This window comes from Aulostomus chinensis, chromosome 1 (assembly GCF_037954235.1).
Source record: "Aulostomus chinensis isolate RoL2024-O1b breed Wild chromosome 1, RoL_Achi_v1.0, whole genome shotgun sequence".
NCBI classification, from domain to species: Eukaryota; Metazoa; Chordata; class Actinopteri; order Syngnathiformes; family Aulostomidae; genus Aulostomus; species Aulostomus chinensis.
In genome coordinates, this window is record NC_141320.1 from 63,358,554 (window position 1) to 63,373,888 (window position 15,335).

At 44.1% G+C, this 15,335-nt stretch overlaps 2 protein-coding genes across 2 annotated transcripts; one reads left to right on the forward strand and one right to left on the reverse strand.

The window, feature by feature from the left end:
- Window positions 1-7,569: 7,569 nt before the first annotated feature.
- Window positions 7,570-11,015, forward strand: atp5f1b (ATP synthase F1 subunit beta). Its single transcript, XM_086200092.1, has 10 exons — window positions 7,570-7,727; window positions 8,529-8,702; window positions 8,774-8,948; window positions 9,077-9,198; window positions 9,273-9,457; window positions 9,536-9,694; window positions 9,798-9,920; window positions 10,002-10,214; window positions 10,317-10,518; window positions 10,598-11,015. The coding sequence occupies exons 1-10, from the start codon at window positions 7,625-7,627 to the stop codon at window positions 10,693-10,695; spliced, it is 1,554 nt and encodes a 517-aa protein (XP_086056218.1). The 5' UTR covers window positions 7,570-7,624; the 3' UTR covers window positions 10,696-11,015.
- On the reverse strand, window positions 10,804-14,041 carry LOC147272706 (retinol dehydrogenase 7-like). The gene is made up of 5 exons (XM_086200164.1): window positions 13,907-14,041; window positions 12,690-13,004; window positions 12,315-12,573; window positions 12,077-12,240; window positions 10,804-11,789 (listed from the first exon to the last, which is right to left on the reverse strand). Exons 2-5 carry the CDS (start codon window positions 13,000-13,002, stop codon window positions 11,566-11,568), a joined length of 960 nt encoding a protein of 319 aa, XP_086056290.1. The 5' UTR covers window positions 13,003-13,004; window positions 13,907-14,041; the 3' UTR covers window positions 10,804-11,565.
- Window positions 14,042-15,335: the final 1,294 nt, after the last annotated feature.

A 15,335-nucleotide genomic window follows, 5' to 3' on the forward strand; every position in this document is an offset into this window, starting at 1 on the left:
TTGAAATCGGTCGGTTCAAGTGCTGATACGTTCGTTTCACAGGAGGAAACATGAATGAACATAAATTACTCTTTCTTTTTGCTACATTTTCCACTATTAAATATGCTTATGAATTTATGTAAAAGCTAAAAAAAAGAAAATGTTTCCACTTTAATTTGACTTGACAGCAAGACAATGCAACTTACAAATGTCCATTGGTCAATTAATGGCTGACTTGATGTGGCACTGGCTCGTTTTGTCAGTAGGTAAGGTAGTAAATCTAGACAGCTGTTGAATATAACACTCACACGCATCACTCTGACACAGTAAATGCTATCATGCTGCAGTGACAGCAGGTGGGATTCAGGCCACTTGTTGAGTTCTGCGGCCCACTTTAGCGCTGGTTTTGGTCTCAGCCAACTCCAGAGTGAAATACTTTAGCTTCTTAATATACTGCAGATACGACATATGTTTCCTGTACGCCATTTTTTTTCTGCATCCCAGTTACAAAAATGTATAAATTGTGACGGTCTGGTCAAGTTTAAGCACAAAAACGCTTGAGGATTTGAGACACATGACCAGTTTTGCTTTAAATCATTTTTAAAGCAGTATTTTGACTCCCTGCTGGCGACGAGAAGCAAACATCTATCTCACAAGGCAAATTCTGTCAAAACAACAGCTTTCACTTGTTGCTGGCAACAGGGATCAAACACTGATCTCCCACGCCAAAGTCAGATGTTTAAGTGACAGATGGCACTTGAATCTCTGTTTACTCTTTTGGTGTGTGAACAAAACAGCAAAATCACGAGAGCCAAAACAATGAAATACAATCTTTAAAGCTCAGGAAAGGAGAGTTCTGCTGCTTAATTAGACAATCATGAACTTTTTTTTTTTTTAATCACACATCCAAAGGATTCATCGCTCCCAAAAAAGTATACCCTCAAGCTAAACACCTTCCTAAAGAGTAACGTGATTTACCGTAAACTGTCATTTCGAGAGGCCAGAGAGAAGTAAATCAGCGTGATTGTAGCATTCGCAGCAAAAACACATATTTCATTCCACAGTAGTTTGACAGGAAAAGCATTTTTCTTTGTCCCAAAGATTTCACATCAGTACCTTCATGTCTCATTCATGTCATACAGGTATTATCAAAAAGCTCTAGATTTACCCAGTGAGCATTTCTTTTATATCCTCTCAAGCCAAAGCATATTTTCCCAGTGTCAGTGCCTGCATTGAGATGTCTGTTCCTGGCAGAGGTCTCTTCAAAGTCACATCTGACAGGCTGTTACGACACATCAGTCCAGTTTTTTATTGAAAGCTGCAGTGTGTCCTTTTGGCATCTAAATAAAGTCTCATAAATCTTTGATCTCATTATAATCTCGATGTCGTTTTTGGATCAGTGGAGTCCAAAGAGACTGCTATAAAAGCTGCAACCGGAATCACATTAATCTGCAACGGGGTTGTCGGTTTTTACTACCTACTGTAGTGAAAGCGAGGAAAGGTGGGCTGTCACTGAGGAATGCTCCCTGAGAGATGAACCTCCTTAAATCAGGTGCACCTTTCCTTCCTAGTGTGGAGAGAGCTGATTAAGCAAAGAGGGGATTTATGGGAATTACATTATTCACTCTAATAATGTGTCTCTTTGGGATGAAAAAGGAAGAAGCCGTGACATCTGAAGACCTCTACATGAGGGGTGCTGTATTTTGGAGCTGTTGCATTGATCTGTCCTTTCTAGAGCAGTGGTGAGTCAGGTTGGTGCCCACGGACAGAATACTGAAGTCCAATTTGGATTTAATATTTTAGATTTATTTTAATAACTGCCCCCTCACAGTCAGTGTGTACTGACGGCCTAAAAGAACATTCACAGAAAGATATACGCACCCATATTACTGAGGTAACTGGCCCACTTAACTCTCACGCTCTCAATAAAATCTGTGACAAATTATATCACTGTTACAACAGGCAGAAGAATATAAAATACAGTTTCCATTAAAGAGATTATTGTTTTTCACACATGCTTTTGAGAACCCCAATAAATTATTTTGCTAACCCCTTTATAGGACCTAAGCCCTCGGTTGAGAACCATTGTTTTGGTCAGAAATAATTAGAGATAAAGAGAAAACAGTCATGCTTCTTTCTTTACATGTTCTTTTTTTTTGCATACAGTTAAAGAAAACTGACTTTGACAAATAGAAACCCAAAACAACGATTAAACTCTTAACAAAGGCAAAAGGAAGGTGCTGGAACCAGTACCTCCATCAGCTCCTCAGCAGCAGCTGTGGGTGTCTCAATTAAAGACTGGATGTGAGCGGAAAGTGTGGGTAAAGAGTTATCATCACATGAAGAATACGTGTCCGGCTTCTTTTATGGTAGGACTTGTAGGATAGGTGGCGGACATTTCATGAAAGATGATATGAAAATGAACCAGTGAAGATGGAAAAGTCATGCTCTGAGCAGATCGAGACACTCATTTTACAGCGGAGACTTTGAATTTTAACGAGTAAATTGTTTCTGTGGAATATGTGTGTGGTACAAGGAGAGGAGGAAAACAACAGAAAAGAGCATGTCTGTCTTTTATGACCCCCCCCCGGGGACCGTTCCTGTGACACCTGATTTAACCACTGCCTTTACTTGATAATACCCTCAACATACTGTATATTTAGAACACCACAGGAGAACACCACTTTTTGACTGTTGCTGGGTGATATCAAACCCATTCACACATTAGTAACTGTGAGATTAGTCGCAGCAACAAAAGAGAAATGTGTGTACTGACAAGTTTTCATTCCAGGCGGATCCAAGCACCTTGCCACCAGGCACTGTAAAACTGTTAAGACGAGACACAGTCGGTAAAACTCCTCCAAGCCAGTAAAAAATACCACATTTATGCATTTCACCTTGTTAACAATGAGAAAAAGACTGTTCAGTCCCCAATTAATCTAAACAGACACAAACTATAAACTGCTGCTAAAGGCCTCTAAATTTACAGAAACATCATGTTCAAGGCAAGTTAAAAAAAAAAAAAAGAAAAAAAAAAAGCAATCCACCAATGGACAAATGCACAGAGTTTTTCCCTTGTCATAAAGCTCGACTTCACCTGAGGTGCATTTTACCTTCCAACTAATCGTAGTGGTGCATTTTGTTGAATTTTACCTCAAATCCAAGTGTTTGTCATGGATTACACCTGACGATGCTCTTAGGAGTTTGTACATGGACGTCAGAGACAGTTTTGCTGTTGTCAGGAGTCTGTCTCTGTTAGCTTCAAGCTAGAAAAACAGAGCTTTCATATGTGGAGGTAAGTTCTCACCTACTGTGAGTACTTGAAAGGCGAAATTACAAGTATTGGATGAGGAAACACTGAACCTGCTTGGTACAGCTAATACTCCTCACACTCTCATCCATCCATCCATCCATCCATCCATTGTCTTCAGCTTATTCCTGTTAATGGTCGCGGGGGGGGGGGGTGGAGCCTATCCCAGCGGCTACGGGCAAAAGGCAGGGTTCACCCTGGACAGGTCACCAGTCCATCACAGGGCCAACACATAGAGACAGACAACCATTCACACTCACAGTCACACCAACGGTCAATTTAGAGTACCAATCAGCCTCGTCCCCTCTTGATGTCTTTGGACTGTGGGAGGAAGCTGGAGTACCAGAGAGAACCCACACAGGCACAGGGAGAACATGGAGACTCACCCAGAAAGATCCCGTGCCCGAGCCGGGACTTGAACCCGGAAACTTCTTGCTGTCCTCTCACTCTCACTTTAACAAAAATGGATTTCAATCCACATATTCAGAGCCAGCAGAGATAAATTACAAACAGTGTGTTACAGATGACAGTGTAATCCAACTCTGAGACTGGTTACTATGTCAAGAAGTGAGCATGTTAGCAAGTCAGCAGTCTTGTTAACATTTGCCATGTAATGCCAAGCTAAGAATGACGGGAACCTCATTAGTTTAGCTGGTCAGGAATGTATTTGTCCGATTCAAAATGTGACCTTTAGATGGCGCTAAGAGAGCCAATACAAGTGTCCTTAAAGCTACAAAAATCAATCCCCAGAGGAACCAGCCAAGTAAATGCCATCCATCTTGGGTAGACATTTCAGTCAGAAAGAACAGGACCGCGCAAGGTCAAAGGTCAGCTGCTGTCAAAACTTTCCAACACAATGCACTTGCAGGGGTTAAAGCGAGTGTGGGTCAACCAGCATTTGTAGTTATAAGAGAATCAGTCTTGTTTGAATTAGTAACCACACTGGCCTGGACTACCTCTGATCCAGTGAGGCTACATGTCTCTTCTTGTATCACTTGCCCTTCCACTGAACTCATTCAACTTTCTAAACACTGCAGAGTTTTTCATGGAAACTTTTTTTTTTTTTTTTTTTAATGCCAAATGATCTCAACATTGCTCCGCTGACTTTTCACAAGGAATTTTAGAAAAGACGTTTAAGAGTGTTGACAATCTGTCGGCTCACGCATGCTCCTCTAACAATCCAACAACACCGAGCATAAAAGCCTGGAAACACGCCGTATTCTCAGTCATCAGTCATCACACTTCCCCTCAGGGCATGCAAAGAATGCTTAATTCAAGTATGCACTCTGTTTTCACAGACAAATACAGACTAGTAGATGTATCAATTTAGGCAAATATAGAAGGTACCTGTGGGGCAATGCCGCGCCTTGTTCATTCAGATACAATAATTATCAAAACATGGTGTGGCGTGGGGGAAAAAAAACTTAAAAGAGAAATAAACAGGAGCACCAAGGCTGCTGTGATATGCTGCAAAGGAGCCTCCTCTACCCTCTGAGAGAGACTGGAAAAGATGTTGCCGTGGTAGTGTCACAATGAATGACTGAAATGTTTTGAAACAGGACAATAAATGTATTACTGCAGTATCATCTGCTGTTGATCTGAGCTCGGCCATGGATTGTTACGGGGGGAGAACAAGGGATGTGGTGTATATTTCAAGAAAACATTGGATCAAGACAACCACAGCAATGGACATCCCGTCAAACATGATGAGCACTCACAGAGGATGCAGAGGAGGAACAACAAGGGATGAAGGGTGCTACGTCCAGACAACAGATAGAGGAGAGATCATGACTATTTAACAGTTTTAGAAGGTACGGACAGACAGGAGCAGATCCAGGAGCAGAGAGACAAGAGGAGGCAGGCTTGCTGCTTTTATTAACACCAGATGGTGGCACCCTGGTCACATTACCGTGAAGGAATGTTTCTGAAGATCAGGCATTGAACTTCTAGCCGCGGGCTGCGTCCATACCATCCACCCACAGAGTTGTTGTTGTTTACTGTACATCTCTCGTTCATGTAACCAGTAAACACGCAGGCTATCAGAAAACCTCAGGACTCCAGATTATCACCCCAACACTTTCTCCATGACATCTCGGTCAAAAGGTCATAATAAAATTTCAGGAAAAACAAATGTCAGCACAGCATGGTATGACGATAAGAGTGAGGTGTGATTGTTGGTGAACACACTGCAGTATTCAGATGGTACTCAGGCTCCACAAATAGTAGAAAAAGGCCACACAGACGCCATCACACACACACCTGCACAAAACAATCTCTCAGCGTACAGTCTTCCTCTTTATGGTACAGCAGCACCCTCTAGTGTTGAAGTGGTGGACTCACGTCACCGTCTGGACTTTTCTGTTAACAGTGTCTTCTCCTTCCTTCCGATATGCAAGCACCTGCTCTTTGTGCATTCATGCTGTCAAAATCCCAGCTGTTGCTAACTTCTGTTATCCGGTGAATTGGATAAGCATCTGAGCGCGAGCATACCTCTGTCAACAGTCATCAAAAACACTTGTCCTGCACTAACAGAACAATGGTTGTTCATCACATTCACTATGAAATGACACAACAAGATGTTGTGAATATAGAATCAGGTAGATAGACTGGGTGCAGTGATCTGACGCACCTCCGAGCCAACAACGATGAGTAGGGCTTCCACTGCTGCTGATCATGGCTGACTTGTAAAGGAGGATGAGGAAGATTTCTGTTGAACCACAATCCACACAGCAGGGTCTAATGGTTTAGGAAGCTGAGCAAGGAACCCACAGACACACGATGCTAACACTTCCCATCCTCCATCATTCATTATGTTAAGCTAACTAGCCTTCAGCCAGGTACTGTCTTCTTGACTGGCTTTGGGGAGCATGGCAAATAAAAACATTTGGCAAGAAGTTGAATTAGTTACGACAGATAGGCTGGAACCGAGTAGTTTGCCAAAAACACTAAAGTCTATCATCTGTCTGTGCTGTGCAGCGGTTGATTTAGCACAGAGGGTTCTGTGGAGGGAGGCCTGCTCCCTACGTAGATCTCAATGGCTCATCCTCAGTTAAGAAAAACAATTCAGTCTGGATAATTCTGCATTCAAAAAATATATATCATCTCTCCTAAATTCTGCACTGGACAGTACAAAAGGCAAGGTGAGGTCACCTGACTGCTTGTTTTGAGGCACAATAACAGATTTTCAGAATCTTCAAGGTCTATGTCAGAAGAGAAGCCGAGGACTATGCTCTCTAGGACACTGGTTCTCAAATGGGGGTACGTGTACCCCTGGGGGAAAGTGGAGGTACTCCAGGGCGTACGTGAAGCTACAATTCTACAATTTCATTTAGCAGACGCTTTTGTCCAAAGTAACATACAACACAAGCAAGAATTCAAGCTTTACAATATATATATATATATATATATATATATATATATATATATATATATATATATATATATATATATATATATATATATATATATATATATAAAGCAGTAATCCCAATAATAATTAAGTCTTGAGAAATAATTATATTGAAAAAGTTTGATAAAATACAAATGTATGTTCATACACTGAATTTTATATTCAGTATTCAATTTTAATATCCTTAAAAAAACAGACTCTCCCAAAACCAAGTTAGTTTGACCCATTGATCCAGCATCACTCGTCAATAACCTGCCGTTGCCATGACGACGCACTGTAACGATGGCAATGGGGCTAAAGCGCAGCAGTGATGCGGCTGAAAATACAGAGAAACTAGTGAAAAAGAAGGCGAAACCAGAGCTGACGAAGTACCGGAAGTAGGCACCCAAGGCACTGTGTTTTTTTGGGGGGAGCACATTAGCCAACGCTAGCAAATCATTGCTATTAGTCGTTTAACTTTAATAAATCAGGCACTGATGGCACAGCACTGTACCCCTTTATTTTCTACCAAAAATGTTTTGCGAGTGTCAGGGGGTACTTGACAAAAAAATATTTTAAAGGGGGTCCATCACAGAAAAAAGTTTGAGAACCGCTGCTCTAGGACATTGTGTCCTGTGGAGCCATGACTCTACGAAGGCTTGTTGAGACCACCTGCTTGTAGCAGTATTTTAACAGTTAGACAGTGACTGATCTTAGCGGTAACTTAAATTTTTTTGTGTCACTTTATTCTGATCTGTGTCATTCAGCGTTCACATTCAAGAAGGCCAGCAACTCTGTGGAGGACAAATGTCAGCTGGATGCTTCAGAGGACGGCGCATGCTCAGGATAAGGCTTTAACGTTGCACGCATGCGCAGTTAGCCTCAGCGGTCATTCATTATAAAGCCCCGAGTTCCTCCGTCTCGTTCCACCTTCAGCCATTTTGACCATGTTAGGAGCTGTGGGACGCTGCTGCACCGGGGCTCTGCAGGCTCTCAGGCCTGGGGTCCAGCCCCTAAAGGCTCTTGTTGGATCCCCAGCCGTTCTTTCCCGTAAGTACTACGTGCTTGTTGTATTTGAGTGAAATCGTGAGAGTGGAAAAAGACAAATGAACGCGGCTGTCAAGAGGAGAGGGCAACGCAAGCATTAGCAGGCGCTAGCAGCACGCTGGCGGCAGAGCAGGCCTTTACATGGAAATGTGAAATTTGTTGTCTTGTAAGATGTTTTACTTATAACATTCGTGTAAATGTACATGTTTGCGGCCGTAGGCAGATGTCATGCATCGGAGAATGAGCAGACTGCGTGTTTCTAACGCTAACAGCAATGACCTTTGAGGAATGACATGAGGTGGTTCACAGCTTGCTAAGGTAGCATCGCCGGCTGCATACAGTTTACTTTGACCGCAGCTGCTGGTTCATTTACTGCCCCCCCCCCCCAAGTTTTCTTCTACGTCGAATTTGTATATTGTATGATTTATGTACCTTGTTGTCAATGGAAGAATGTGAACTAACCCCGTCGTGCAGCTCAAATGCTGCATCCGCTGCATTAGCATAGTTAGCCGGAGAAACGTTCATTTGACAGCCGAAATGAAAAACACTTTTTATGCTTATAAAAAGCTGAATATTTGACTCATTTGGTCCAAATGCATTGGACCAAATAATGCATTGAAAGCCGTTCTTGACTTGTTTTAACCGAATGTAGTCTACCAACAACAGTCATTTGACTTTGACTGAGGGGAGTGCCAGTTGTCTGGTGTTATCCTGCACAGGCTGGTATGTTAGAGCCCAGTCACAATGCAAGGTCACAACTCATATGTATGACATTAAAAGACATTCACTGCTTTTACCTTCCAGGCAGAGATTATGTTGCACCTGCAGCAGCTGCTGGCGTTGCCACCGGCCGCATTGTTGCTGTCATTGGTGCGGTTGTGGATGTCCAGTTTGATGAGGGCCTCCCACCCATCCTCAATGCCCTGGAAGTAGCTGACCGTGAGTCCAGGCTAGTCCTGGAGGTGGCGCAGCATCTTGGTGAGAAAACATCCAATTCTGTGTCTCTCACATTAGCAGGAAGCACAAACTGAGGAGCTTGGTATTTTCAGGGGAGAACACAGTGCGTACCATTGCTATGGATGGTACTGAAGGTCTGGTCCGTGGACAGAAGGTTCTGGATACTGGTGCCCCCATCAGAATCCCAGTGGGTCCCGAGACACTGGGGAGGATCATGAATGTCATTGGTGAGCCCATTGATGAGAGAGGTCCCATCTCAACCAAACAGTGAGTTTACTTTGAGACAAAACTCCATATCACAACAGATTTTTACAGGAAAAAACTTTTAGGTTACACATTAACACACACATTTTTAAAGCAATGTGTGGTTTTTGATTTGCATTTACGCCTTACAGAACTGCACCCATCCATGCTGAGGCCCCTGAATTCACTGACATGAGTGTGGAGCAGGAGATTCTGGTTACTGGCATTAAGGTGGTGGACCTGCTGGCCCCCTATGCCAAGGGAGGGAAGATTGGTAAGTGATAAAATCAGAATTCTGTGTGACGGCTGCAACACTTTTCTCTAACGTGACCCTCTATGTGGCCACAGGTCTGTTTGGTGGTGCTGGTGTAGGCAAGACTGTATTGATCATGGAGCTGATCAACAATGTGGCCAAGGCCCATGGTGGTTACTCTGTGTTTGCCGGTGTGGGAGAGCGCACCCGTGAGGGAAACGACTTGTACCATGAAATGATTGAATCTGGTGTCATCAACCTGAAGGACACCACATCCAAGGTGAGGACAGAACCTCCGGAGTGCATTGATAAAGGCAGGCAAAGGGTATCTCCTGCTGACCTTTCTCCCGCCCTCTAGGTGGCGCTGGTGTACGGACAGATGAACGAGCCCCCTGGTGCTCGTGCCAGAGTTGCTCTGACCGGACTGACTGTGGCCGAGTACTTCCGTGACCAGGAGGGTCAGGATGTGCTGCTCTTCATCGACAACATCTTCCGCTTCACACAGGCCGGTTCGGAGGTCTGTTCTGCTGTCATCAGATTCTTAAATTAAGAATCAAAACAAACGTCCTATATTGGACCTTTTTTCAGTTTGACACTTCTAATGGCTTGTTGCTTGTCAGGTGTCTGCCCTGCTGGGTCGTATCCCCTCCGCTGTGGGTTACCAGCCCACTCTGGCCACTGACATGGGTACCATGCAGGAGAGAATCACCACCACAAAGAAGGGTTCCATCACATCTGTGCAGGTGAGCAGTGCTAAACGTTGTTGTCATGTTGTACGGAAGTGAAGGTGGTGAAATCGTAGCTGAGGTGTCGACTCTCTCCAGGCCATCTACGTGCCAGCTGATGACTTGACTGACCCCGCCCCCGCCACCACCTTCGCTCACTTGGACGCCACCACTGTGTTGTCCCGTGCTATTGCTGAGCTGGGTATCTACCCTGCTGTCGACCCCCTGGACTCAACCTCCCGTATCATGGACCCCAACATTGTAGGAAATGAGCACTATGATGTTGCCCGTGGTGTGCAGAAAATCCTTCAGGTATGGAACATCTCAAACTGCTGTTTTTTTTTCTCTCTCTCTTCTGTCTTAAGTCTACAGAATATTTTTCAAGCTAAAGTTTGATTGCTTTTCCTCCTGTAGGACTACAAGTCCCTGCAGGATATCATTGCCATTCTGGGTATGGATGAGTTGTCTGAGGAGGACAAGCTGACGGTGGCTCGTGCCCGTAAGATCCAGCGTTTCCTGTCCCAGCCCTTCCAGGTGGCTGAGGTCTTCACTGGTCACTTGGGCAAGCTGGTGCCCCTGAAGGAAACCATCAAGGGCTTCAAGAGCATTCTTGGAGGTGGGTAACTTCACATTCTGGCTGCCACGACTCTCACCAACTATTTATGAACAATACTTCTTGTTCTCATCTCCTCCAGGTGACTATGACGCTCTGCCCGAGCAGGCCTTCTACATGGTCGGCCCTATTGAGGAAGTTGTCCAGAAGGCTGAGAAACTGGCAGAGGAGCATTCGTAAAGTAACAATCCAGCTGTTGTGGGTAACAGTGAAACAAAGGAGGGGTCCTGCATTTAGGAGCACTTGGTTTGTAAAACATGTCAAAATTCAAATGTACCTGTCTCGTCATCCTGAAAGAAAATTGTATTTAATGTTTCCATTCAAATACAGGTGGAATAAACACTTGTCTTTACACAAATAACTTGTCAACTGTATTTCTGAGGCTTTAATGTTCTAGTTGAAGCTTGTTCCATGAAATGATCTTAGCCTGTTAGACTGCAAGGTGGCACTTGTGAGCCATGTGAACCTATTTGTGTTGCAGCTGGTTAGACACTCAAATAAAAGGATGGACAAATACTGTGTGTTTGTTTTGAACAGCAGTAGTGGCCCAAGTCAAAGTGAAATACACTAATAACCCACCTGATGCCAACTGTTGCTGGGTGTTGAACTCTTTTTCCCTTAACTTTTTGTACTGTCACTTGAGTTAACCCCAAAACAAACATCTACCAAACCTAATGTATGTTGCACAAGGCTTTAATTTGTTCATGCTGTCCATAAGTAAGACAACTCAACCCCAAGCCTGCCAGCGGTATTGCTGACTGGGCTGATCAGGGCACATTTGCAGGATTTATTTTATCACAGGAGCTGAAGTCCTGTGAGTACATATGTTTAAATCACTAGTTAACCTGCTCTTTGGTGACCTTTCACACGTGTAAACTTTGGTCTTAATGCCATCTTTCTTTTAGATAAGCTGGCCCCAGACATGCCTGCTTTTAAATGATTAGCTCTCCAGTGAAGACACAAGCACTTCAACATGTATTCCGATTGTCTACAGTGATACACAACGCGTAAAGAAATGTGACGTTGTCGGTGGAAAGTTTTAACGAGAACTTATTGTATGGACCTGGCGAGAGGAATGGCTTCTTTACGCATGATGTAATCGGAGATGCAGGTCGGCATGTATGACAGCGGCAGCCAGAAGAGCTTGGCATCCCAGCCCGGTGAGTAGCGGGTGCGGGGTCTCACAGCCGATACGGCGTGCTCCATACAGCTGACCACCTTCATCAGGTCTGCATCGCTCATCTTGGCAACCTTGTCGGAGAGAATTGCTAAAGCTAGGAGAGGGAGAAAGGATAAATCCATCACCAGAGCGTCTGGTAGCTGAGTACTAATTTATCCATGTCACATTCCTCCTGTCAAACTGTCCGTTCACCTCCTAAGTAAGTGTGCTAGCGATGGGTAATTATTCAACCACGAAAAACCACATTTCTTTGTAGAATCAAACAATTTGGGTGTAAACTAAGACAGCAAGGTTTCTAAGGTTTTAATGCACTCAGAGATGTCCTGACTTCTGCTCATGGACACCTTGTCAGGGAGAAGAGAGGGAACGATCCACACTTACACTTTTGGAGGTAGTCGGTTCCGTAGTCATCTCTGACTTCCTGAGGCATCTTCTCCCACAGCATCTTGATGTTTCGGCCCAGGATGGCAGCATCAGTCACGTTGGTTTTGAAGAAGCCTGGTTCAATGCAGAGGACTTTGACATCAAAAGGTGCCATATTCAACCTGAGCGAGACATTTTCCTGAATTAGTACCAGTGTGATTTAAGAGAGACATCTGTGTCGCCATACTTGTTTCACCTGAGGCTGTCGTTGAAAGCCTCCACACCGTACTTGGAGACAGTGTACGGACCTCCTGTGACACTGATCCTCCCAAACACACTCGCTACATTCACCACCCTCCCCCTGGCCTTCTTGATCAACGGCAGGACGCTCAGAGTCACAGCGATCACCCCGTTCAAGTTGACATCCAGCATGGACTTGTAGTCATCCACGCTCAGCCAGTCACACGGGGCAGAGGGCACGGACACACCCGCGTTGTTGACAACAGCCCACAAGCCTAGAGGAATCACACATCTGGTTACTAAGATAAGAACAACTTCCTGACGAGGACTGGAATGTTCTGAAAACTGATGGTGGTTTTGACAGTGGGAAACAAACAGATAACACGCTCACCGCTCTGTCCTACTTGGTCCTTAATCATCGCTGCGACTTTGGCGACACTTTCCCCTGATCGGACATCCAGATGTGCTGTGATCAGGTTGCTGGAGCAGGACTTCCTCAGATCCTCCTCTCCTTTCTCAGTGTAGCACGAGGCAATCACCCTAAACCCCTGCTTATCTAAATGGCGAGCCAGGAGGTTGCCGAACCCAGAGTCGCAGCCGGTGATGTACACATACTTGCTTCCCTTGTCTGAGATATGGGGAAGCTCCCTGATCCAGCGGTACAGGTAGTACAGCACCACGAGTCCCAGCAGGTACAGGAACATGGCTGCAAGAGCAAAACTGCTTTCAACAACGCAACAATACACGGTGACACTGTGACGTAAATTTATTATTGATCATAAATGCACAACAGACTGATAATTAGAACAGATGAGCCAAAATAATTAGGATTTTTTTCATCAGGTCCTGACGTCTTACCAGTATGAATATGTGGATGTTTAAGTAAAAAAGGTAGTACTGGTACACTGTAACCAGAGTATTTTCACGCAAGGACAATCTCAAGGTGTCTGGACTCGCTTGATTATTTATATCTTCGGGAACTTTGTCCTTTTACTCTACGATACATACAGTATCTGAATCAATCGGTGGTGTGTTTCTAATGAAGAAGATTTTGCATAGAAAAACCAAAAATCCAACCAACAAAATAATTTCAGACTTAGGGAGCAGCAGGTTCAGAGGACACAGAGTGACTTTATGATGACCTTTAGAGGTCGAGGAGCTTCTCGGAATCACGACAATATACATATATCGTAGTATTTGTACTCATGATATACAAGGAAACATTTTATAAAATACTTCTCTGCTTCTGAGTGCAGGCTTTAACGCTATTTTATCTGGGTATTTCTTACACTTTAATGAAGAGACTGTGTACTTCCTCCACCACTGAAACTACATGTACTCTCCTGCTGTATTTGAGGGAACGTCATTGTCCATGACATGAAGTACTTGTACTCATTTGTGCACCCAGTTTTCTCACTGACCAGCACTTTGAACTGGTCAGTGATTGAAATCAGTATTGCGGACTTGTAAAAAGGCTCTTTTGTTCCATTTTAAGCGAGCAATATGTTCACAAAATTAACACAACTACAAAAAGCTGCAAATCAAACAGCACCTTTAAATGTAATGTGACATTTATTTTGGCTTCCTTGGAAGTTTAAGAGCTCTTACCTGTCGAGTAGAGGTTCTGTGAGGAGTGACAAAAGACTCTCACACTGTTTCCTAATTACTCAACCTTTGGTACCACCCTGGAAACACCCCCCTTTCCCAAGCGGTGACATCTACAGGTCAAGACAAGGGCGCCATCTGTCGGCCAAATAGAGAAACTGCAGCTGCAGGTAGTGTGTCACTGAGTTGAGTTCCTTCTGTACATATTAAGAATGAAATGTGATGGAAAAATACAACAAATGACCTTTTACAGAGTTTATTCGTCGTCAGTTAATGAAGGTTTAGCATCGCTGTCAGAATCTCTGGTTAATTAACTTTTGGAGAAAATTCCCCTCCTTCATTTAGCATTTTTATTTTTTCATCATTTCGGGGAAACCTGACTGGACCTCCAGTTCATGCAATAATTGATACTAATTTGATTAGCATGCTTATCTAATTTTTTCAATTAAAGTTATTGTTCATATACTGTTTAAAAAAAATAAACTTTTTATTGCAAGTGAATATCTGCAGCCACCTTGACTATTATTGGTATCAGCCTGTAGATCTGCAGTTGACAACAACAGCTGCTTGTGTTTACTGACACACAGTTGTACTTACTGGGAGAGGAAAGGTATTCTGGAGTGGGAATCATGGATCCACTGATTTGGTTTGCAGCCTCTGGCTCCGCGCTCATGCACCTACGACACCACACACACACTTCACTGACAGCACCTGCACTTTCAAGCCCCTTTCAAATCGTCAAGTTTGAAGCTGAGTGGGTGCCGGAGGAAATCTGAGGAGGGTATCACAGTAACTGCAGGGGGACTCCGGATAATATAGGTCTGCAATCAACAACCAACATCAACTCAGGTTCAGTTTTTTGTTAAGCCTCTCCCCCCCTTCCTTTTACCGCAAATCCCTTCCCTCCTCCACAAAGCTAAAGCTCTTGCTGAGAGTGGATGCTGCCGGTGTTCAGGACATATTGGTCCTGGACTGATGCTCTGAATGCCTAGGCAACCCTCCGTGTCTAACACCTGCAGGGGATTCGTGGGCATTTCCACAACAAAGCTCCTGAGGGAGGCAGGAGACAGAGGGCAGGCCAGCAGGACCATGTTAAAGGCTCTCGCCGAGGCTGCTCAGACAAGCGAACACTGACTGTGGCTGAAAGGGAAGGACTGGGCCAATAGTTGGCCAACAGGAGAGACCAGCAATTGTCTAAAAGACACACACACAGGAACATACACAGGCCTAATCAACCTCAGCAGATTGTCAGTGCAAGGCAGAAAACACCCATGGATGCCAGGGGACACAACAACAAAATACCATCCACTGGTGGTCAAAAAGCAGGAAAACGTCAGCCGAGTTCAGATCCCCAGGGACTGCAATGTGCTGCTCAGCTGCTTTATGAGATGTTGTTGAGGACATTTTGTACTCATCGCCATCACCTATAAAT

Coding starts and splice junctions, on each gene's coding strand:
- atp5f1b (XM_086200092.1), top strand. CDS start 7,625: ATGTTAGGAGCTGTGGGACGCTGCTGCACCGGGGCTCTGCAGGCTCTC. Junction 9,199..9,272: donor TGCCAAGGGAGGGAAGATTG/GTAAGTGATAAA, acceptor ATGTGGCCACAG/GTCTGTTTGGTGGTGCTGGT. Junction 10,215..10,316: donor GTGTGCAGAAAATCCTTCAG/GTATGGAACATC, acceptor TTCCTCCTGTAG/GACTACAAGTCCCTGCAGGA.
- LOC147272706 (XM_086200164.1), bottom strand. CDS start 13,002: ATGTTCCTGTACCTGCTGGGACTCGTGGTGCTGTACTACCTGTACCGC. Junction 12,574..12,689: donor GGACCAAGTAGGACAGAGCG/GTGAGCGTGTTA, acceptor TGATTCCTCTAG/GCTTGTGGGCTGTTGTCAAC. Junction 11,790..12,076: donor AACCGACTACCTCCAAAAGT/GTAAGTGTGGAT, acceptor TCCCTCTCCTAG/CTTTAGCAATTCTCTCCGAC.